General features: G+C 42.8%; 2 protein-coding genes across 8 annotated transcripts in view; one reads left to right on the top strand and one right to left on the bottom strand.

Annotated features, from left to right (window-relative positions):
• Window positions 1-242: 242 nt before the first annotated feature.
• On the bottom strand, window positions 243-24,270 carry TXLNG (taxilin gamma). 2 transcript variants are annotated; one of them, XM_053310858.1, is made up of 10 exons: window positions 23,991-24,270; window positions 17,139-17,451; window positions 15,385-15,476; window positions 12,149-12,319; window positions 9,491-9,685; window positions 6,160-6,279; window positions 4,287-4,361; window positions 1,940-2,032; window positions 1,426-1,521; window positions 243-768 (listed from the first exon to the last, which is right to left on the bottom strand). In XM_053310858.1, exons 1-10 carry the CDS (start codon window positions 24,117-24,119, stop codon window positions 436-438), a joined length of 1,617 nt encoding a protein of 538 aa, XP_053166833.1. In that variant the 5' UTR covers window positions 24,120-24,270; the 3' UTR covers window positions 243-435. The 2 variants fall into 2 exon arrangements, with proteins under 2 accessions (XP_053166833.1, XP_053166834.1); XM_053310859.1 differs by lacking the exon at window positions 23,991-24,270 and adding an exon at window positions 23,481-23,501.
• Window positions 24,152-25,262, top strand: part of CTPS2 (CTP synthase 2) — a 161,934-nt gene continuing 160,823 nt past the window's right edge. For 4 of the 6 annotated variants that reach the window (XR_008319739.1, XM_053310854.1, XM_053310855.1 and 1 more), the window contains exon 1: window positions 24,152-24,618. Coding sequence is in view for 5 of the 6 variants with exons in the window: in XM_053310854.1 (XP_053166829.1) it covers window positions 24,443-24,618 (176 nt within the window). In the remaining variant the exon portion in view is untranslated. The remainder of the gene's footprint in view (window positions 24,619-25,262) is intronic. The other 2 variants (XM_053310850.1, XM_053310849.1) reach the window with 2 other exon arrangements.

Raw genomic sequence — 25,262 nt, forward strand, 5'->3', positions numbered from 1 at the left:
CAATATTTGGCAACTACAATTTGATACCAAGCTTTAATTCACTTACCAGAAGCAAAGTATCCCTACCCACCCACCCCGCCCCCGAGTCTGAGACATACTGGTCACGTTTGCTCCCCTGACATGATGTCAAAATCTATACACGAGTCTTAGTTGACATGGTGATGTGTTATGGGGTCTGAGGGAAGGAATTTGCATGCATGCTTTTTGATAATTCTTTTTTAAAAAATGAGGCAGATGTGCAATACAGTTGTGGAAAATTTATAGATAAGCTATTCAATAGCCGCTATGCAGCTTCCTGTACCAGGCAAGTTCTGTTGTTCTAAGAAAATACAGATATGGTAGAAAAAGTAAGAAAATTTTCACCACAAAACTAATAGTTACCACCACCAGTTAAAGTTATACACAAAATATATCTCTCAGTACAGTGTTTACACTTTAGTCGTCAAAATCTGTGGCAGGAATGGAATCCGGGTAGACAGTTTTTTCAGAGCCATTGCCTTCATTTGCCACCCCCAATTCAGCAGCTGGTTGGATTCCTTCTTGTGCGCCATTGGTAGAAATCCCCAGCTTCTCATGGGAATTGAGCGTGCATGACTGCAACACATGTACAGCTAGATCAACATCTGCTTCCCTTACAGAAACCTGTTCTTTAAGGATTTCCACCTTCTCATTCAGCTCATTTCTTTCTGTTTGAAGAGCCCTGCACAGCTTTTCCAAACGCTCAAGTTTTATTTGAAAGCCTTTGTATTCTTTGTCTTTAACAGTTTTCTGCAGTAAACAAACAATAAACTTTATAGAACCCGAGAGGCAAGTATTTTGAAACATTAGGACGACAGTATAAAGACATGAGCATCTTTACAGATTACCCTTGTAGTGCTTTGTCATTATTCTAAATACAAGATGACCAAAATACCTCTCCCACCATTCCCTTGCAAGACTTAAGTCTTCCCTTTCTATTTTGGAACTACTCCCTTAATCTGAAGCATCTGTATTTGAACCCCGCTCAAGGAACTGAACTATTAATTTGTATTCACTAGAAGATATCATGAAAATGGTTCATGTAAAGAGAACTAGAAGTGATTTTTTTTAGTTCAACTTTACAGGAGTTCAGAAACTTTAATGTATTTTGCTGATAACTAAAGATATCTATTCCACCACTAATAGACAGAATCAATCTATATACAAAACCAGCCCATATTTATATGGAACATCAGCATTGCCTTCTAGTGGCTGGCTGAAGAACTGGTGGTTTTGGAATGGCTCTCACAATTCCATCTATACATAAAGTCTAGCACCTAGAGCTTTGGTGGAGTGATGCTTTTCAATGCAAGCTCATTCTGTGAACAGAAGAATCCCTTGCAAGAGGGCAATTCTCCTTCCAATAACGGAAGAAGCTTCTGCTGAATTGTTAAAATTGATACTCACTTCTTCTGCCATTTGCAGGAGAGCTTTGTTGTTGTTTTCCCATTTTGTACGCCAAACTATTGTTTCTTTTTCCAGTTTTTTAATCTTCTTGGTCATCTAAAATTAAGTTTGATGGTTATTTTCTGCTAATTGCTTGTATATTACATTCACTTGACAACAGTTGGCACTTAATTGATAAGTCAAGAAATGCTACTTGGGCTGACATATTACAAAACAAGATGTAGAAATAGTTTCTTCCTTGGAAAACACATCAGGCTTAGCCACAGATATTCAAAATGCAGCAATAGCAATAGCAATAGCACTTACATTTATATACCGCTCTATAGCCGGAGCTCTCTAAGCGGTTTACAACGATTTAGCATATTGCCCCCAACATACTGGGTACTCATAACAAGACAGAGTTACACAGGTATAGTGCTACTGAGAAATAATCTAGAGTCTGTCTTAGTTTTATTCACCACTATCTCGCCACTGTAAATGAATTAGGAAGATTAAATAGAATATGGTCAAATACCTTTTCCATTTCTTGTCTGAATGTTGTGAAAAGTTCATTACTCTTTGCCATTGTTGTCTGGAACTCCTCAAATTTATCCATGTAGAGAGAAAGCTGAAGGAAACAATATTTAAGTCTTTTTGTACATGCATTTTATTTATTTATATATACGCACACACCCAACCATAAGAAGCAACTTTTCAAAACTCTAGACTTGCCTCATGTGAGGATTAACATGATCTAACAAGCCAGTTTCTAAGCCGATGAAGAATCTAAGAAATCTTCTAAAGAATAAACCACCCAGAAGTGTTTAACAAGTTAAATGCATGTAAAGACATTTTTAATTTTTCCTCCAACCTAGAATATCTCAAGGAGTAGGTCTTATGTATCCTGGGCACCATCCATTCCTGCCTATGTGCAAACTGAAGATATCCCTGTTGTGGAAGAGAGAGAAGGGCTATTTTTGTCTATCTGTACCCTCTGCAGCCACCTTGTGTCCTCCAAAAAAACATATCCATGAGGGAGCATCCCTTGGAAGGAAAGGATTGGCACTCTTCCTCCCCTTGTATGAGTGGAACGCTGTCTTCTGTTCATGCAAATAGTAGCCTGGATGCTGCTCCCTGATGTTTAACTTCTGTTTTTATCTCAACCAGGACCTACACACATGCTCTCAAAAACTTTCCAATAGCTAACACTATTTATTTCCCTCGCTCCTATTTTCAAAACAAAGACTAGGATACCTAATCCATATTTAATTGATATATTATACCAATTTGTTTGATTTGCATAATTATAGTACAAATCGATCTTACAAAGTATAGATATGGTGGAGGGATAGCTTCTGTTGGAATATGTGAAATACTGTGGTAACACGTTCATAAGTAAAAAGGGTTTCAGAACTGAAGAAATTTCAGAGACCACCTTCTACATTTTCAGCTTTTAACCCTATGCCCCGCTCATCTTCAAGTTCTTTAGTAGAACCATAAGAGTAAAACATCTTGCTACCAAATCTACAGCTATAAACCAGATTAAAAGATAAACCTTTGTGCCCTTGCTCATATTATATATATTTAGAATAGTTCTAATTTGAATGATATAGTTTGCATTAAAAGGCACCAACATGATCCTATCAGCAGACAGGTGCAGCCTTTGGTATGCAAGTCCTTGCCGTGGGAACAAAAGTCCCACATAAAAGGAGCAACTTTTGTCAGTCTCCCCTCCCCTCTGCAGCCCTGTACTCCCTGAAAATCTGCTCTAGAGGGTACAGGGCTTTGGGAGTACAACAGCATATGGCACAGGGGGCTGCAGCATGAAGGGGGAAACTAGCTTGACTCCCTTATGAAAGTGGAACTTCTTCCACGAGTACTTAGGATACAACCCAAAGTAATTATCTTCGTGGAGGGAACAAGGAATTTATAGGTACAGAAGAACAATTAGAAGTAGCAGCATTTGGACTTGAGTAGGACCACATAAAATGGAATACTAGTGATTGATGCATAAGATCTTTTTGCCACAAGGTGGAGCTCTCTCACTCGTCAATTTGCAGGTTGACATTAAAACTTATTCTTGTGAGTGGAATTAGAAGATTTGAAGTCTGATTTTAGAGACTTGCCTAGCATGATGTAAGATTCACCAATCAAGTGTTATTCCCATTCACAAGAATGTTTTCACAACATCTGCTATCCCCTCCCCTCCCATAAACCTGTAGAATACTGGCCCTGTGAATTTACACAAATATTAGCCAAAGTAACAGAATATATAGAAAATTTGAATTTAATCTTGTATGGATCACTAGTAAACTTTTTTTCAGAATACAATTCCTTTTTAAGCCAAACTTGGTGGGCCTGTACTTATCAGCTGGGAGAAAAAGAGGACCATGCTCAGACAAGGTAGCAGTTTTTGCCTACACAGGGGACTCCCCAGGTATGCCACACACTATTTGTACATTTCAAAAGGCAAAAGGAAAACCAGAACAGCTTGATGAGGACTGAGCATGCTCACTGCCCTCTAGAAACACAGGCAGAAGCGAAGTTGGCCTGATAAGAATCTTTAACAGCCAGCAGAGTCCAGTGAAGGAATCGCCAACTACAAATTCTTTCATACATCACGAGGAGAGGGAGAAGCAGAGGCTCAGGGCTAGGTGGGCAGAGAGCTACAATTTAGCCAGAGCTCAGCTGTCCCATGATGGAGTGAGTGAGTGTTTTTGGTTCCCAATTACTTTGCTTTTCTCCCCACAATTCCTTGTGGGTTCCCAACGTGCTTCACTGATTTGAAATTCCTAAACATTTTTTAAAGGACTAAGTAATGAACCCTTTTCTCAGTCAGTAACCATTAATGCAGAGAATGTGTATAAGACTAATTATTTTACCTGCTGTTTTAATTGGGCTTCTTGTTGTTTCATCTGTTCACATTTGTGTCTAGATTCGGTAGCTTCTTTTAATAGCTGAAGAGAAAGAAAATATCACATTCTATCTATGAAGAAAGCACACTGGCTCCTTTCTGCTACATTTCTATCCCTATCACTGCATGAGAAGCAAGTTTACTGCAGAGTTATTTACTGCCAGAAGAAAGCTCCTCTCTGCTGTCATTAAAATAGCTAGTATTTAAAAGTAGTATGAACAATGCATACTACTTTTAAATACCTAAACACCTAAATCCTCAAAAGCAAATTGAAATGTTATGCAAAACACTAGAACAAGACAGCTTTACAAATGAATACCAAACATGGCCATACATAGACCACCTTATTAGTTCCTATTCAGGTGGATTTCAATTTATTGGCTGAATTATGCTCATATAATCCTATGCCCGATTTATCACTCTACAGATTTATCACTCTAACTCTAATTGGGAATTTTCTCTAATTTAAGTGGCCTGGACAGTACCCCAAATAGCACTTGCACAATGAGAACCAATGCAAGACAACTTTCCTGCTTCCTCCTCCCTAGTGAAGCTCCTTGAACTTTCCATTCCATCCCAAAGCTGCTGCAGTAGTCTGGAGGGAGAAACCAGCAGTTTCCAGGCATTCCCCCTCTCCCTTACAGCACCCCCCCGCCACTGTATTGGACTCCACTGCCAAAGGCCTTCCAACTTTCAGGAACAGGCTATTGGGGGATCAGAAGAGGATGGAAAAATGGCACACACCAGTACTATCCTGGATGCTACCCACTGTGGATCAGAAGCATCTGAAGCTGTGTTGTTCCACAAGTTACATTAATCTTTCACTGAAAAATGACACACTTTGTACTTTTAATAACTAGAATATTAAACACAAATAAGTGTGATTACATAGTCTTCAGTCAAAAGATTAGTTAGTAGCAGTAACCCTTCTTACAAGTAACCCTTATACTCTGAAAGTTGCTAAGCATCATAACAACCAAGGTTTAACAAGCCTATATTTATTTCTAATGGAAGAAATAAACAAGCACCTTCCGAGGTACATTATGTAGAATAATCAAGAGTCAATATTACTAAGTGTACACAGCTAAGAGGCAATGGGACAGCAAGACATACAGCAGCATACATAAGCTCTCTCTATATGTGCTATATATTAATTTATTCAGTATCAAATGTGCTACATGCTTGCAGAACTTATGACTGTCACATGATGGGCAAAGTAGTACAGGGTTTGACAAATACATACAGCTATGTTAAAAACTGAAATAGAACAATTTACAACTGATTATGATTATGATGCATTTATATCCCGCTCATCCTCCAAGGAGCCCAGAGCAGTGTACTACATACTTAAGTTCCTCCTCACAACAACCCTGTGAAGTAGGTTAGGCTGAGAGAGAAGTGACTGGCCCAGAGTCACCCAGCAAGTATCATGGCTCAATGGGGATTTGAATTCGTGTCTCCCCAGTCCTAGTCCAGCACTCTAACCACTACACCACGCTGGCTCCAACTTAACAACTTAAATCTAAAACCCATTTATTTCTGTACCCCTTTATTAACAAAAGGGAAACATATTGTTTGTTAAATCTTGGTTTTTTATCCAGGCTTTTACATGATTGTTTTTATTGCTGCTTCTATGTGTTTTTATCTGTGTATAGTTTTTATAGGTTTTTAATTTGGTTTTTAAAATATTTTTAGCTTAATATTTTTATTGTCATTTTACTGTATGTTTTTTTTAACTTTTGTAAACTGCCTTGAGATTTTTAATGAAAGGTGGCATATAAATTCAATAAAACAAACAAACAAACAAACAGGCACAATTCCTTAGGACTAGGAACACTTACAAACTCTCTCTCTCTCTGATGCTTTTCTTCAGCTTCCTTTATAAGCTGTGTCGTTTGCTGAAGCTTGGCATCTACCAGCTGTTGCTGCAGTTCTTTATGCTTGAAGACTTTATCCATATGCTAGATAGAGAAACACATGGACATTACTACAGTGTATACCTAGCAAACAAGCTATATGCATTTCATAGTCAAGCTTAGGATTGTCTCTCCTCTCCTGATTCTCATCACATCTTTCAACTAACAAAAGCAACCCCTACCTATTAAAATAGCACTTACATTTATATACCGCTCTGTAGCCAGAGCTCTCTACGCGGTTTACAATGATTTAGCATATTGCCCCCAACATTCTGGGTACTCATTTTACCGACCTCGGAAGGATGGAAGGCTGAGTCAACCTTGAGCCCCTGGTCAGGATCGAACTTGTAACCTTCTGATTACAGGGGGGCAGTTTTACCACTGCGCCACCAGGGGCTCACTTGCATTATGCCACACATTAAAAGCCAGGATTCACATGGAAAACCTGTCCAGACAATCTCAACACCAAACACACCCCGCTCCACACAAAAAAGCCACCTCTCAAAACAAAACCCAATCCTTGAAATGAAAGTGACCACTAACAAACAAGGATTTAATCAAAAGCATAGTAGCAGCATGATCTGTGCCCAAAGGGGCCCACATCACACCTAGTGTTGCACTAGCACAAGGTCACAGAGCATAGCACTGTTCCAGACTAATTCTTGTGCTAGTGGAAGATGTTGATATTACATAATGTGTGGCATAACCTTGAAAGTGTCCTGGAAAAGGTCTGCTGCTACTGGTTGAACAACAACACAGCACACCACAACTCCCTGCAACTCTGCTAACTGTTTAAGTGCTATACCTCTCATTGTGCTAATGCAACACTAGCTTAAGTATCAGCCAGAAATTCCAAAATGAACAGAGATTAGAGAAAAGTATGGTGGATGAGAAACAGCTTAGCAGAAGTTTGAAGAGCTGTTTAATAGATGGAGTTGGGCATGATATAAAGAAAAGGGGACCTGAACAGTAGAAAACAATAAAAAGAGCTTAGAAAAAATGGCAAGGCTGACAGAAGATCGGCTTCAATGTACCCAAGAACAACAAACCAAACAAGGAGGCCATACAGGTGGGCCCTCATTATCTGTGGTGCCAGCCTCCATGGTTTTGCCTATCTGTGGTCAGGCAGTGAGGACTTGACCTTGTCATTCAGATGCCCCCCCCCCCAAGTGAAAATTTGCCTATCCGCAGTTCCTGGGTGACCAGATATGACTTTGAGGTCATTTCCAGCCCCCGTTTGCTGAACGGAGCAGCCATTTTGTGGCTGGTTTTTTGTTTTTGTTTTTTAAATCCCCCCATTTTGCAGAAAATCAGTAGAATTGGGGTCTTAGGGGGCATTATTGGACAACTGGAGACCTGAGGAGCATGGCATTCCATTTATTTCTGCCTCCTCCCCACTTTTTTTTTTTTTTGCTTTGTTATGACCCAGAGGAATCTAATCCCCCCAATTGCCATCGATTAAAGGTGTCATTCTCCGCAGCTTTGTTCTCCACGTTTGCAGGCAAGAACGGAACCCCCACGGATAATAAGGGCCACCTGTACTGCAAGGAGCGTTTAACTCTATGACAGGTAGACTTTGGAGTTAATGGAAAAAGTGTCAAAGACAGGAAAGACCTGCCCAGTTAAAAAAAAAAGAAGAAGCAGCAGAAGCATTAGAGATTTTACAGAGAAGCAGCAGAGTAAAAGAAATGCAAAGTTACTGAGTAGTAGTCCAGATTACCAGGTGAGGACAGATAAGAGTTTGGGCAGCATTTACTCTAAGGCACCATGTACAATGATGGCATTAAAATAAAATGATAGCAACAGCCGCAGAATGGAATTGATGGATCCTGGTAATACCGAAAGCTGTTAAAAATATAGTGGTGGGCCACTGTGGAAACAGGATGCTGGACTAGATGGGCCTTGGGCCCGATCCAGCAGGGCTGTTCTTATGTTCTTTTATAGGATCAAGATACAGTAGCATCTAGGCCAAGCTGTGCTAAACACTGAAGTACATTTCAAGAAGTTGTCTCAAAGTTTCCATTTAGTTGAAATGGAAGATAGACAAAGAGTTGCTTTACATTCATGCAAGGAACTAATGTGTGTGTGTGTGTGTGTGTGAACGGAAAGCACTTCTATTTGCACAAGAAAGGGCTCGCTAAAACCCTGTAGCTCTCCTCACCGTATACAATCCTGCTCTGGAAAGTCCCTGACCTTCAAAAATTGATTTTTGGGGTGTAGAGCACTGCTGTGCTCAGAAGGGGGCCAAGAAAGTTGGCTTCTGTGAACTTCCTTCCACTCATGCGCCTTAGCATACAACCCTACAACTGGGAGCCAGAAACACCAAGGTGGTATGCAGAATGAAAACTGACTATAATCTAAGGTACTCATGAAAGTCTCAGGGAGAAGAGAAAAAGAAAACATACATCATTAGTTGGGGGGTGGGGGGGAGAACCTGACACACAAGCAGCAATCACTCTGCATCACTTGCAGTGGCAAGTGTTGGACTATGACCAAGGAGAGCCAGGTTCAAGGCCCTGAACAGCTACAAAGCTCACTAAATGAAATTTGGGCCAGTCACTCACTCTCAGCATATACTTCTTCAGTTATCAGGAGGATAAAAAGGAAGGCCATCTGTGCTAGCCTGATCTCCTTAGAAAAAAGGTAGGATAAAAATAACCAAGAAGTGTTTGCAAGAGGCAGAGTATGCCTATGGTGCTTCTACAAAGCAGTTATTCCTCTGTTGGAGGTAAACCACCCAGAGACAAAGTTTTGGGCAGTATATAAATATGTTAAAATAAAAAATGAACAGGGTTTCCCCCCCTGCTAGTGGGTATGTGAGCTATGTAGAATCTGTGACCTCTTTAAGTGGCTGCAGCTTGCTTTTATACATGAATGCTGACTCCTAATCATTCTTGTATGTATATTTCCTAAAGTGGGAACTACTATATTACATTTCAAATGCAAGGGACCAAAGTGTAAATATGTTCAAACAAGTTAACTCGTTATTCCTAGAAGTGATCTGAAAGTTCAAAAATGAAATGCTATTAGATATTTGCCTTAGAATAGCAAGATCGAAAAACAGGAATGCAGTATAGGACAGTGACAAAAGGAAACAATTTTATGGAAGCCAGGCTTAAAATATATATAAGAATGTGTCTGGATATGATTGCTTCAGAGCTTCTGTTCTGTGATTAGAGTCTAAATGTGAACACCCAATTTTGCTAAGCTATCAGGTGAATATAGTGAAGGACTATGTAAAACACAGTTAACTTACTTCTTCTCGAAGCGTATATTGTTCTACGAGCTTCTTCAGCTTCTCCCCCAATTCAATATTTTCTTGGCGGAGTTTTGCATTGTGTATGCCATGCTGTTCCAGCTGAGCCTGGATTTCATTTAGAGTGATCTGGAAGTGTGCAGTGGCTTCTTTACGTCTTTCCTCCTCTTCACGTGCTTGCTGCACATTCTCTTCCTTTTAAACAAAGGGATTCAATAGTATGCTTTTCAACCGGCTTTTGATCATCAATAAGTAAATGCAGACCAATACCTTAATAGTACAGTGATTTGGAACAACACTTGGACCCAATTCCCTGCAAAAATTCATTGTCAGGCACAATTACCACCCTGGATTTGCCCACCTATACACTCATCCTAAACCAGTACACACTGACTCCTGCTGCTAGGACATGATTACTATGAAGGAGCTGCAGCTTCTTAACTTCAGGAGTTGTGGCTTTGAACTGGGAAAAGAAACCTGCTGTGAAATAAGCTATTTTGCATGTGGCAGAAGCTGCTAACGCCAGAATGATGTCACCACCATTTCGCTTGCAAAGTAAGCTGGTTCCTAAAGCAAGTCAGGAAGTTGAGGGACCAAGAGGTGCTCAAGTCTTGCAGAAGGCAGTTACATCTCAGGCTGTAAGCAGAAGACCTTGTTCATTCTGTCCCAAGCTACCCTAAAGCTTTTTCAACAGATAAATCATGCCCGGCAGCCAAAACAGTGCTTTTGCAGTAAAGGAAAGCTATTCCTGATAATTGGTCTGTGAGAGCCATCAGTCCTGCAGTTACACAATATACAACCATAGCAAAAATGAGGCCCAGGTTTTATTCCTGCTCCCAAGCAAGCATTGTAGACTCTTTCCTAAAGAGAAGCCCAAAAGAGACAGGAATACAAAAAGGTACTTCTGATGTGAAAATCAACCTGGTCAAACAAAACCTTTGAGTCAACAAAAGGCAGCACAGGTCTAAGGTGTCATTACATTTTCAACTTCTATTAGGATTAGGTCAGGGACAGGAAATAGAAAATCAAATGGTCTCATCTATGCAGCCTTGAAGTATACACCTGATTTGTTTAGTCTCGTTTTCCTCTCTGTCATAGGAGGTTAGAGAGGAAAAGCACATTTCCATGAGTGACAGGTGATTCATGATGCCATTTCCACACAAGCATGTCCCCCCACCCATCCCCAGAAGTTGAGTATCAGCTTCACAGCCACTCCAGAGAGTACACACAATACTCTCGCTCCAAACTGAAGCTGTTAACAGCTGCGGGCAGGGGGTAGAAATACAGGCTGCAACCTGACATGTTCAGGATTCAGCAGGAAGACCAGTCTAAAAGCTCCTCTGTCACCAATAGGACTGAACCTGAGGTGGATACTAGAGAATAAAAAAGGGATATATTATAGAGTCCAAAAGCAGTATATACATCTATTAATAAGAGGGGAAACCACCTATTTTATTTCACACTTTCAAGGTCTAGAGGAAAAGCAGTAGTGTGTGGAATTGTGTTAGCATCTGTGTTTCTGAAACTAGCACAGAAATAGAATCGTGGATATACAAAAGCAGGCTGAATTTGAGGTTTATCCCTACAATCATTAAAAAAAAAAAAAATCAAACTAGAGCCATGGTGTGCACAGATAATCTGCTACTAAAAACCAGGTTTACAGCAGTGTAATTTCTACTAAGGGAGAGAGCTCCTGGCAATGACCAAAATAAGAAGTTAAGAACTGCATCCTTTGGGATGGACAGTTTTGTCTTCCAGTTGTTTCTCAGCATCTTCCACTTGCAAAACTTCTCTGGCCTGTAAGTCCAGTCCCTCTTATTGTTCAGCTCTGGTACACAGTGTTCTTTCTCCCTTCTTCAGCTTCCAGGAACAATGTCCTGACCCAGACCTTGAAGATACCATCACAGATGCAGCACTTCTCCCTCTCCACTACCTACCTACCTCATACTATTGTGCATATTACTTAATCATCTCCAGCGTTGAAATAAATACATTTATGGCTGTGTGAATAGCAGGCTTTATGATACAGGAGCTGTGGAACACATCTAAAGTGGGCTTATATTTATACATAACAAAGACAAATTGATTACAAAAAGGTGGAGAGGCATCTCAGTTCTGGGCCCCAATGTTAAACTTACTAAAGTGTTAGATGGCAGTGGAGGATATTCCATGCAGTCCTCGACTGGCGCTAGGGACCCTCCAGGGCTGCTGCACAGCTTGAAAGAAAGCCCCAATGGTGTAGCATGACGGGCTGCTGCAGAATGTCTTAAAAGGAGCACTGCATGAAAACAGTTTTTAGTCATTCTGCAGTAGTCTTGTGCTACACTGTCAGGGCTGTCTTTCAAGTTGTGCAGCAGCCCCGGCAGGTTCCCAACACTAATAGAGGGCTGTGTGGAATGTTGGCTACTGATTCCTTCAGAGAATAAAGTAATCACTTGTCAGCTACTAGAGAAATGTATTAGTTTTTAGTATAAAAACTAAAGAATAAGAAAGGAACTAACATTAGTGCCGAGTAGCCTGTATTTTTATCCACTCCCAATTGCCCATTTTCTCTTATACTATAGTTCAATGTGGAGAACACTTTCCATGCAGCCAATCATTGTTAGGAAGCTGTATTATTCTTAACCACTGTTTCATACACCACCACCTGAAACTGACCTTTAGCGTCTTATTGTGGCGTTGAAGCTCACGACAGAGAGATTCCAGTTTACTACGTGCTAGAATGGCCTTGCTATGCTCACTCTGCAGGTGGACCTTCTCTTTTACAACTTGCGCCTGCTTCTTCTGCAGCATCTTCATCTGCCTTTGAACGTTCCGGCTCTCCTCCAACTATATGAGAGAAACAAGCAAGGGTAGAAAGAGTTCTTTGCTAAAGCAACAAAACTAAAGCAATTTTCTGTAGATACAGAAGTCAACTGGCATCTACATCCACCTACACCAGTTGTATTTGTTTTAAATCACCAACTGATTGTTGGGAGATACATAACAGGCCAGAAGGGTTAGAACCTCACAGCCATTTGATTTGATTTGAGATAGATATATAAGTGTTCAGCATTAGGAGTGTGCACAGAACCGCCACACTGTGGTCCGGCACTGGGGTGGGTGGTCGCTTTAAGAGCGGCGGGAGGGTTTACTTACCCCTCCCGCCGCTTTTCCGCTTGGCGCTGTAAGTAGTAGAGTAATTGGGGCAGCAGGATCTGCAAAGCTCAGCAAAGCTCCCAGTAATACTTTGGAAGGGATCCTAAAGCATTACTGACGTGCGCACGCGCAAAGCATTACTGGGAGCTTTGCAGAGCCGCAGCGGGGAAGGGGCGGCAGGGAGGGATCCTGCCGCCCCAATTACTCTACTACTTACAGCGCCAAGCGGGAAAGCAGCAGGAGGGGTAAGTAAACCCTCCCGACGCTCTTAAAGCAACCCCCCACCCCCAATCCAAACCACCCAGGTCCGGACCGGTCCGGGCCCACCCCTATTCAGCATTTCCTAGTGACTCAAGCATGCAATATAGGGTGGTGCTGAAAAGCATCATCTCATACTGCATGGGAGGTGGCACTGGTAAACCACTCCTGTAGTCTATCAAGAAAGTCACATGGAATGTGACTGCTAGGAGGTGACATCAAATTGATGGCACAATCTTTCCTTTCCAGGCATGTGGTCTCTGGCTACCCCTATACTTAGAAGCAGTATAGTTGTGACATCCTTTCCCCACCAATTCAGCCTGTGAAACAGTCAAAGTAGGTTTAGGTTGTAATGAAGAAAGACCTGCAAAAGCAGTTGGGATTTTAAACAGTGTCCCCTTTCTACCCCTGGAGTGCAGATAGCACTGCTACTATCGCCCATTCTACTCAAGGTGGCAGACTTCTGTGACATCCACAAACAGTAGTCTTCATAGTCATGTGGCAGACCTGGAGACATGGTGCATGATATTCTTAAATTCTTGTTGGCCAATGACAGGAACAGTGATGAGAACACTCCAGAGAAGCAGGGACACTCCAGTAACCAGAGCAGTCACAATTTGAGCACTGGACCAAAGCCATATGGGCATCCCTTGGTGTAGAAAAATGATCCAAGGGTTTAGTGCCTCTAAGGGGAGACATCAAAGGAGTCTTCGGAATGGGAACATCATCCTCCCTGATATCATCCTCCATGTCTAGACCTTGGCTAAGAAAGCCTCTAAATGTCCAAGCCAAACGAGTGCTTATTCAGCAAAGATAGCAAGGAATGGGGAGCAGCTTCATTAAGGTCCTCCCCTATGAGGATCCCTTCCTCCTCTAAGCCAACATCGATAACTGACAGCAAAGGGGCAAGTTGGCCCTGTGATAGGGCTCGTGAAGTCATGTACATTGATAGGTCTAGCAAAGGAGACAGCCTTCTCAGCGCAGTCTCACTGGAACTGTGTCAGAGACTTGGTCCTTCGATACTGTGGTCCACACTGATGGTCACCGTGGGACTGACAGCGAAGGAGATTGTAGTTTAGCCAACTCAGTCGATTCCTTCAATGGCGACGTCAATGTCGACATTGGAGTACAGACATATCAGCTGTCCACACTGAAGTGTACTCCAGCGTCAACATTGACGTCGCCATTGAAGGAATCCACCATGTTGGCTAAACCACAATCTCCTTTGCTGTCAGCCCCACAGTGCCCATCAGCATGGACCACAGTATTGAAGGACTAAGTCTTGGACACGGATCCAGTGAGATGGGAACGTCGACCACCATATCGAATGACTAAGTCCTGATGGAGATGGCACACAAAGTGAGGTTTTCGATGTCAAAGCTTCTGTCAACTTGAAGGAGGCACTGTTGACAATGAGGTTCATATTGAAAGTTGCGGATGTGGAGATTGTGGCACGGGTGTTGGATGAGTGAAGAGCTTGCTCATATAAATCCACCGAGTTGAAGTGCTCAGTTCTTTAACGTTTGGTGAGGAAAGGATGTGCAAATCCAGCAGGTCCTTGAATTATGATCCTCGCCTAAACAGAGCAAACAGGAGTCATGCTGATTCATTGAGGACAAGTTCCCTCAAGAATCCTTGCACTTCTTGAATGTCTTTTGAACATCCATTGAGAACTGGGAATTTAAAAAATCTAGCCGAATCAAACCAGAAAGACTTACGAATCTTTCAAACGCAGACTGTTTTGTAGCAAGAATAGTAAAAAACCAGTCCAATATCAAAGCCGTTCACAAAAAAACTCTCATCTATAGGAACCAATCTGACAAGAGGAACCCTAGCCGACGGGGCAAACACTTCTGTGGTTGGAAAGGAACTGAAGGAATGGTGCTTCAACTGCCAAATTAAATGGTCACACTGATCATGAGGAGTGGTGCACAAGTGCCACGAGAAGCTTGGATATTCTACCTGCGAGGTTGTGTGCAGGCGCAGAACCCAAGGCTTATGAATGTCCAACTGATCACACTACAGATCTGAAGACACTCTTTTCACACGTCATAGGCTTCAATGTGGAACAGTGCCAAAAATATTCATGTACAAAAGTTAAAAAAGTATATGATCTGGTCATAATAGTGATTTTTTATCCAAAGCTCTTCAGAGTAAATGTTTCTGTTGTATGAACATCTAAAGCAGCTTAACATATGTGCGGAGATACTTGAGCACACCTATTAGGAGTATTATTATTGTTATTTTTACATTTATATCCCACTCTTCCTCCAAGGAGCCCAGAGCGGTGTACTACTTACTTGAGTTTCTCTTTCACAACAACCCTGTGAAGCAGGTTAGGCTGAGAGAGAAGTGACTGGCCCAGAGTCACCCAGCTAGTATCATGGCTGAATGGGGATTTGAACTCGGGTCTCCCCGGTCCTATTCCAGCACTCTAACCACTACACCACGCTAGCTCTCTACTACAACATGTGATTTTAACTCTGACACATACTTACCAGATCAGCATATTTCTTGCAGAGTGCTGCCAGTTTTTCTTCTGGAGTGGCAAGAGTATTCAAAGCTTGCATCAGTAACAGAACTTCTTTTCCTACGGGTGAAGAAGAAAGCATAAGTTATTTTAAATAATATGTTCTCTGAGGATTGTCAATGTGTAATAAAGTAAATCTGAATATTTACAACTGTGCTTTTGGGGATCTTTGGGAAGTGTCAAGTGAAAAGTAAAAACTCTGATATATCAAAAAGTCAAAGAAAGCAAAGAAGTCAGAAGTTTAATGCAACAGAATGGGAAAGCAAGGAATATTGGCTTCCATAATTATACAATGCTCATCCAAAAAGAGAGTTACAAAAGACAAGATGATAGAAGTTGTTAACTTAATGTTTTACTGTCCAAATCTAAATAACATATAAGTATCAGAATGCTAAAGCCAGGGTAGCCAGCTCCAGGTTCCAGAAGTCCCTCTTAGGGAAATAAGAAAAGTCCTGCTGGATTAGGCCAAAGGCCCATTAGTCCAGCATCCTTCTTCACAGAGTGGCCAAACAGGTGCGTCTGGGAAGACCACAAGTGGGAAGAGAGTACAACTACTCCCTCCCAATGGAATTCCCTCCCTCCCACTGGATCAACTACTCCCTCCCACTAGCATCTGGTGTTCAGGGGCATGCCACTTCTGATCCTGAGGGAAGTATATGGCTATTAAGGATAGTAGCCACTGAGAGCCCTATCCTCCATGTATCTGTCTAATCCCTTTTAAACACAGTGCAGATTGTTGGCCATCACCACATATCTAAGGTAAAGTGCGCCATCGAGTTTGTCTCGACTCCTGGCAACCAGTCCTGTGATTTTCTTTGGTAGAATACAGGAGGGGTTTACCATTGCCATCTCCCGCGTGGTATGATGATGACTTTCAGCATCTTCCAATATCGCTGCTGCCTGATATAGGTGTTTCCCATAGACTGGGAAACATACCAGCGGGGATTCGAACCGGAAACCTCTGGCTTGCTAGTCAAGTCATTTCCCTGCTGCGCCATTAGGTGCAGGGATTTCCACAGTTTAACTACACATTGCACAAGGAAGTACTTCTTTCTGTCCATCCTGAATCTCCCCACATTCAGCCTGAATTTCTATCAAGTAGATCCATTCTAATTTGGCAGATGCGATAGGAGAGGGGCAGTGATGACGGAACTTAGAAAGTCACTCTGTTGCCATCACACAAAGGTTATGGGCACAGATCTTGGATCAGCAATGGGCTCTTCTGAGGGCCCTGATCTTTTAGCATTTGCCCTATAATGCTGATCAATGCCAGCCCTGATTAAAATCCTTTCAAGAAGATGATTTTATAACTGCTTCTTGAGTAGTAAAAAAGACAAATGTGAGCCAGAGAGTAAGGGACCCTTAACTTGGGCCTTAACAAATTTTCTTTGGATCTAGGGGCCAGACAATGGACTCTTGACAAAATTAATGGACGTAGTAATTGGCATTGTGGAGGGGGAGGGTAAATGAGCTTCTCTTTATCCGCTTTACAAGTAACATACTAGAACAGAAACAAGGCTTCCTGTTTCTAACAATAACTTGACCTCTGAATATCCTAGTCTAGGCACCAGAGTTAAATTTCTAGGCACCATGACTCCCTGGTACCTGCAATTTGTCAAGCCATGCCTTGACTATTAACCATCATAACAAATTATTGATAAATGCTGGAAAACTATATCTAACAATTAAAAAGTAGCTTATCCTATGATAGTACAGTCATACCTAAATTTTTCTCTTTGTTTTTCTCACGTTCTGGGTCTTGCTGACCATCAGGCGGATCAGTACGGGCTTCTTCTCTCCCAGGAGTCTCCTCCCGCAATTCTTGAGCACAGTATGCAGTTCCCAGCAGCTTTCTGTTTCCAGCAATGTAATCCTCCACCTCCTCCAATGCACCTGCATTTTCTGTGCCATCGCAACGTGTTTCTGAATGTTGCAGCATTGTATTCAGTGCACTGCACTTGCTGTTCATCAGTTGTTCCTGGCCAACACTTCCAATCTCACAGACTTGTGATTCTTCCATAGCAAGCAGCACACCCTGGAGAAAAGAAAGCTCAGCTGTTAGAAATCATTTTCCAAAAAATAAAAATAAAATAAAATAAAATAAAAAAATACTGTAAAGTTATTTGGTTAGGGTTACTTGGTAAGGGCTGGTTACTTGATTGAAAACACTGTATATAAAGTTACTTGATTTCCCACCTAAGGTGCTACCAGACTACAAAGATCTACAGGCTACTTGCCACTGCTAGTCTGTGCAGACAGTATTGAGCTTGATGAACCAATGGTCTGACTCAGTATACGACAGCTTCCTGTGTTCCTAACAGCATTCCATAGACTGGCCACACGCTGCTCTAAAGTCATGTTTGACTGCATAAAGTCTAACAATTTTATATGTAATTTGTACACTCAAATTAAATTTAATTTCTCCATAAGGACCAGTGTTCCATCTAACAGGGATTCCCAGATGTCGCCAGCTACAACTCACAGCATCCCCAGCTGCAATGGCCTTTGGTTGGGGATTATGAGAGTTGTAGTCAATGACATCTGGGGATCTCTGTTAGAGAAAACACTGAAAAGGATCTCTAGAGTTCATAACCTGAACTGGTAAGTACAGAAGACTTTCAGAGTGATTATACCATGTTTCTTGCCTTCACAGAATACAATAAATAGCTAGCTAAATGATCTTTTAAAACTATTTCAATATATGAACCAATGCCGTGTACACAAAGATGCAGGACAAGAATAACTAGGGTTATTCAAGCAGCTATCCAGAAACTCTGGACTGCAGGAGCTTTCTGGAACAAGAATCTCATTTCTATTCTAAAAAGAATGCGAGCTGCAATGCAACCTTTGCCTTTCTAACAAGCTAGATGATCTTATAAAGAACATTGCCATACATCAAGTGTTAAACAACTAATTTGTTTTAGGGTGCAACTCTATGCATGCTTATGTTTGAGCAGGGTTTATGTCATGGTTTGGTATTGCTGGGCACCTGCTGAGGCCCCAATGGCACCAGCAGCTGATTAGCTGCTGGTGAGGCTCAGCAGCCTTAGGGGATTTGGCACTTGGTAGGTCACAACAGCAACATCTCCTCCACTCACACAAAATCAGAGGGTAGGTGACACATAGTAGCTACTGCTCACTTGCCCACAACCGGTGTGGTGGCTGCAAGGAATGGCTGGCACTTCTTCCAACCATTCAGCTGCCCTCTCACTTGGAAATTCAACTTCAAATATTCAGTCTGCCATGCCGCCTAGAGAGGAAGCAAGGAGGTAGTGATTACTCCTATCTGTGCTCCCTCAGGGTGGCATGGTGAGAAGCATTGGGTTCAACAGGGATGCCATAAAAGGAAGCAAATTGGAAAAGGGAACAGCTGCTCATCCGGGCATCATGACAGGAGGACTAGGCCATATAGTATCATCACCTATACTGCCCTTCCAATTTCTATACCGCCCTTCCAAAAATGGCTCAGGGAGGAATACACAGAGAAATAATAAATAAGATGTCTCCCTGTCCCCAAAGGGCTCACAATCTAAAAGAAAAACATACGACCGACACCAGCAACAGTCACTGGAGGTACTGTGCTGGAGGTGGATAGGGCCAGTTACTCTTCTCCTGTCAAATAAAAAGAATCACCATGTTAAAAGGTGCCTCTTTGCCAAGTTAGCAGGGGTAGCATAGCCCAGAATGAACTGTCCACTCCTTGTGTGAGCAGCCATCTGGCTGCTCAGTTGCCCCCTATGTCTAGGTGGCACAGATGAGAGAACTGGGAGGGAGTTCAGTGGGCCCAAAGGGAGATCGCAGGCAAGCAGAGGTGGCTGCTTAGGCATGGAACATCTGCCTCATCCTCTAAGTCACCTGCACAATTTTTCTGTGGGTGGCACTGCAGGAAAGATTGATCTCCTTCCCTGAGCAGCTGCTGTGTAACTGTAATACATCCCTTTTTCTGCTTCCTGCTGCTCCTGCACAAATTCCCTCCCAACTCAATCCAAACACTGCAAAAACATTCATTTCCTTGTATTCTAATATTCCATTTAGTTCTGCCATTGAGCTGAACTAAACACCAAAGAGGCAACGCACAATACAGGATGCAAGCAGCTCAGCAGCAGGAGGCTAACCACCTGATCCTATGCTGAATCAGGCACAACTAAGCTCATCAAGATCAATGGGCATTGGCATGCCGAACTCGGCTAAACAGCCATTTAAATTGCTGAAAATCAAAATGTTGCTATCAAATACTACTGGTCACTTGCTATTTTAAAGAGGTTATGATGCTATTCCACCCTTAGTTTAAAAAAAAAGATTAAAAGCCAAGAAATGTCGAGATTCAGATTCCTTTACTATGGTCACTGACCAGAATGTCGTTACATTTCCCTGTGACATGCAAGGAACGGCCTCATATACAACTTTGAACAAAGGGAATTAAAAATGCTATGGATGGATCTTGGTGCTGGGTTGGTTCTTCTCTATTTGAAACCTTAGGTTAATGTCATGAGTCAGCATGTTAGAACCTACTTTGTAAAAAAAAAACCCTCGGCACTCAACATCATAAACACTCAACACTCTCCAACTTAACAGGGGCAACAATGTTTTTCAGAGTCCTTATTAAGGAGCAGATAACTATGAGATTTACAGTCCAATTCCCTCTGTAGCTGCCTACACTTAAATTAGGTTTGATACCCCTAATATCACCAATGATAAAGGAATAAGATTGCTAGTATTTTGTCAAGTATATGGCCCATTTATATTTGCCAAAACCGGGCAAAGAGGTACCTTTTAAAGTGACTGCCATGTTTAGCAGTGCAAGAGTAACTGTCTCTATCCAAACGCAGCAGTGTTTTTTCAGTGGCTGTTGCTAGTGGCTACTGTGCGTGCCAATATGTGTTTCTAAAAATGTAACCCTGTTTTGGACAGAGAATAATCTTATTTCTTTTCCTATGTAAACCACTTAATGACATTTTTTTAAAATTGAAAATAATTATATTAAGAAGAAGAATTTTACATTATGAATGAGCCTCAAACTAGCCTGTCCGCCCCCCTCCCCGGCCACCAATCCATGCACACATGAGAAGCAGACTAAAAACTTTTGTTTTTATTACGAACAAAGCACAGGTCTTCTTTATGCCCTGGCTTGAGAAACAATGTCCTGCTCAAACTATTGTTAGTTAATCCAGCTTTCAAATCCTGGGCCACCTCTGCACTGAATGGCAAACTGCAGGTCTAAGAGACTCACAGTTTGCCCCCTCTTCTCTCCTCCTGCACACGCTCTCAGATGATCACTATCTTGAGTCTGGGAGCTGGCAAGGGCGGGGGGTGGGGAGGAGCAGGACTGACTGCACAGGCTTCCTCAGTTCTGGAAGGACAGCCCACGCAAGCCCACAGGAGGAAAGAAATCAGTAGGAGCTTCCTCCATTAACTCCAGTTTGGGTTAAATTCCCAATCCAGACAACATGGAATGGACTCTCGGTTGGGTGAGTGGAATTCACTATAAACTGATGGTTCATTCCCAGATTCGGGGGCAAAATCGGAACTGCGGCTGGGTCCAGGAACTGTGGCTCCAATAACCAGGATTACATGGGGGGAGGGGCGAGCGAATTGGAGATGAGTTTGCCTCCGGTTTGACGTCATGTGTGCAGGTGAGCCAGGTTTGTTAACTAACTATAGTTTAAACAAACCCCAGTCTCCCAAGTTGGGACATAATGAGAAACTAATTAGTGCAGAACAAGTGACAGAGAAAACTTTCTATCTCATCCTCTCATGCATGGAAAGGGGAGCACACAAATCCAGGTCTCATGCCAGCTTGTTCTTGGAATAAGCCAGTGTTTTCATTACATATAGCAGACCATTGGGCAAAATAAGCAAGGCTTTTTTCACATGGGGAAACCTCAGTCGCACATCTTGCTCAACACTCAGTGGTGGTTCCTACTCCTATTAATAAACATATCAATACATAAACTGTTGACACTACAGCCTAAGACTATTTTTACTAATAATTTTTATTACATCATAGGGATATGCACAGAAGCAGTTCAAATGGCGGGCAGTTCTGCTGGTTCAAAGATGGGGGGGTGCATCTTTAATGGCAGGGAGGGTGCACTTACCCCTCCCTCAATGTTCCCCCTCTGGTGCCCCATTTTTAAAAAGTCCATTAGGGTGGCAGCATAACTCCCTGCCGTCCCCTTTACCAGAAGCCTGTGCCCGGATTCTTTGGGGTGGCAGGGAGGTACTCTGCCGCCCCAATTGACTTTTTAAAAATGGAGTGCGGGGGGGGGGGGAGAGTGGAGGGAGGGATAAGTGCACCCTCCCCCGCCCTTAAAGATGCATCCTTCACCTTTGAACCACCCATGCTTGGTTCCGTGCAGATCCCTATTACATCATGCATAAGGGATAAGCCTACAAAAAGGTAAATCAAATAAATCCTACCTGTAGCTCACAATCTAATATAGACAGACCACAAGAAAACGAGAATGTGATTTTTGTAACTATCCATTCCAAATTTCTAGTAACAATAATCTGAACACCCCCTTCTCTTCCCCAAATTTATGGCCTTTATATTTAGAATGACAAACAACTCACTCGCCAGTTCTTATTTCCTTTCCTTTCATTTTCTATTTAACTCTAGTTAATTCTAAAGATTAAGAGTCAGCATTTGTCAAAGATTCTAACAAGGGCTCCTCATTATTTTTAAAGTAAGAAGTATTATTTAAATACGTTAAATTACTTAAAGTAGAATTGTTCTAGCACAATTCAGGAATCAAACATCAAGCAGAACACTTTACAGATGATTACAGGAGAGTGTTTTCTGCTGCTCGCATAGAGCTACTTACTGGTCATATCAAGGAAAAATGCCTTTTGAACCTGCTTATCCTGCCCAAGGCAGGATGTAATGATGCCTGCCAAAAAGCTTAAGTAGGCATGGGCAAGGATACTGTATGAAGAAAGATATTCTGGCTAGCTAAACAAGTCAGGACTGAACTGTAATACTGTAGCAGTATCAAGGCTTATTTGAAGATTACAGCGGATTCAGAGTACAGAGTCTTCTTGAGCAAAGAACTCAAAGTTATAGATCACATCACTTTTTTTGGCAATAAAATGAAACCATACTTGCAATTCTGCAGTGACAAAGGCCTACTCAGAGCTTCTCTTCATAAGACGTTTTTAGTTAAAAAGTGTTCATTTAATTTCTTCAGCAGAAGCAATGTTATGCTGAAAAGTCTCCTTTCAGTGTGAGGAGAAATCAACCCACACAGCACAGTCCTTAAACCAAGGAATCAGATATGAAAAATTTATAAGGCTTTATCCCCTTTGGGGCAGTGACAAGAATATACTTAAAACTAGTACAACACAGTATGGCCTGAATCACTTTTTAAAACTATTTTTTAAGCATGTTTACCAGATTACACAGTTACCTGGTGAAATCAAGATCTATGTGGGGCTGCTTATGAAGATTGTTTATAAATTACAACTAGTTGTAATCTGGGTCAGCTCCCAGATGACCCAGTTGCTGTGTTTAGGGAGCTAGGTCTGGTTATCCCACTTCTCTGCTTGAAGTCTCTCTTTGGAACTGTGGCCTCTTATCTACACATTTGCCCACATCTTTTATGTGTTTTATACAGATGTATTCAAGTATGTAAAACTGTTCCTTTTTTAAAGTTGGCTGCTGAATCAAATTTGGTGTTAACATGTTAATTGCCATTTTCTTTTATATTCAATTGTGGCTTTTATTGCGTTTTTAAATATTACAGTGTGCCCTGAGAATACTGCCTGGTAGGTAGGATGCAAATATGTTAAATTATTATTTAAAAAGCACTTTAAGAGAATGAAGTTTTTCCTACCCCTTATGCCTGACACACTTCACATCCTTAGTACTCAGCCCATTTAGTTTTGGGGATACTTTACCCCCTTGCCTCAGCTCTGTTTATTATAAAAGCCTTCCTTCGAAGTGTGTACTCAGAGTTAAAGGCAGAGGCCACCTCTTGAAACAGAGCCCAAGGATTTAAAAGAGTAGCTTGGTCACAAACCCTAATCCCAGCTCCTTCCCACTGCATCTGGAGACCTTCCCGTTACCTTTAATCCAACGTGGCTACACGACAGTCGCCTACCTGCCCTTTGGCGGGGAAATGATAGCGCCTTGGGCTTCGTGGGAGGGAGTGGGGGCGGGAGGAGGCGGTAACACGCAGGAGCCAGTAAGGCGGCATCGCCTGCCTTCAGGTCGGTGTGTAGAAAAGAGCCAAGTCAGTGCCAGCCGAACTCCCAGAGCAGGGCTCGGACCAACCCTTGCCCAGATCTTTCCCAACTCCCGATCTCCCCCGCCCCGGGGAGAGAGAGAGAGAGAGAGAGAGAGAGGGAGTCAGTCAGTCAGGCGGAGCATAGGCAGGTGCGTGCGGCGCTCCTGCGCAACAGGCGCCAATCCCCATCTCCCCCGTGAGACCATTTAACAGCTCCCCACTTCAACCCCAACGGGCGCCCAGGAGGATGGAACGGCCCCTGTTCACCCGCGTAACCGGACAGCGGAGGCCGCGTAAGGCTGAGATGCCCCCAGCCGGGTAAAGGAAAGCGAAAATGGCGGGCTGATACCTCAGAGCCGCCTCTCGCCGCCGCTCCGTCCTCTCCCTCGCGTTGCTCCTGCGGCTGTTGCGCGCTCCCTTCGGACTCCGCCACACGGCTGCCTCCGCCGCACGCTACTTCGGCTCCGCGCGCCGCCATAGTGTGACGGCAGCACCCAAACAAGCCGGCCCACACTAGGAGCACACCGGAAGTATGCGTGCCGATGCCGGGCCCGCCGCTTCTGCCTCACCTCAGCCAATCAGCGAACAGCCTTTCCTCTGTCACGTGGTGGGGAAGGAATTCTCGCCCACCTTGTAGAACCCGGATGAAGCGGCGGCCGAAAGATCAAAGGCCTTTTTAAACAACACGTTTCTCGTAATCAGTCGTCACCTGCACACTACAACTCCCAGCACACACTGCGACAGTTACGGAAGGAAACAGGGTGTCGCACAAATGTCCTTTCGCTTTATCTTAACTAAGGAATGCTTGAGGAACTCTACAGGCGGATTCTGGCGCAGTGCTTCTCGGAAGATGTAGTCACCGGATTCTATTTCCTTACTTTTGCACGTGGTGGCGGTGGCAGCATGCGAACGTTTCCTCCAGTATGCCTCCTGCCTTTAAGACGCTTTTTCAGGCAAGCGCACTACTCCAGGCTGGGGTGAGTTTGTTACTGAGCACAAGCGGGCTGAGCTCTCCTTAAGCTGCTTTACATAGAGGTTGGCTAGGGAGCAGCCCTCTCCCAAAGAGGGCAATGCAGTTTTGGATGCCACTATCACACTTATTGAGAGAAGGCTCCAGCAACACGCTATCGGTATTTCTGCTTTTTGATCTATCATCAAGACAGCAATGGTAGCACTTGTATTGTGTTAGAGGAGCACAACCAGAGTAAGAGACGAAGATTTCACCCTAACCACCTAATGGCACAGCAGGGATGGGAAGTAGCTTGCTTAGGGAGCAAGAGGTTGCTGGTTCAAATCCCCGCTGGTATGTTTCCCAGACTACACACCTATATCGAGCAGCTGCGATATATAGAGGAAGATGCTGAAAGCCATTATCTCACACTGCGTGGGAGATGGCAATGGTAAACCCCTCCTCTAGTCTACCAAAGAAAACCACAGGGCTCTGTGGTCGTCAGGAGTCGACAGAACTTTATCTTATCTTTTCTCTTTCCCAGTTGTAATATGTTTGTCCAGTTCATCTTATAGCAGTGTTGCAAGCGCTGGCTCCTTCTCCCCTACCCAGGAGGAATCGGTTATAACCGACGGGTGTGATTTGAACATATAAAATAGGAGTATAGGTAGA

The sequence above is a fragment of the Hemicordylus capensis genome, chromosome 3 (assembly GCF_027244095.1).
Source record: "Hemicordylus capensis ecotype Gifberg chromosome 3, rHemCap1.1.pri, whole genome shotgun sequence".
Classification (NCBI taxonomy): domain Eukaryota; kingdom Metazoa; phylum Chordata; class Lepidosauria; order Squamata; family Cordylidae; genus Hemicordylus; species Hemicordylus capensis.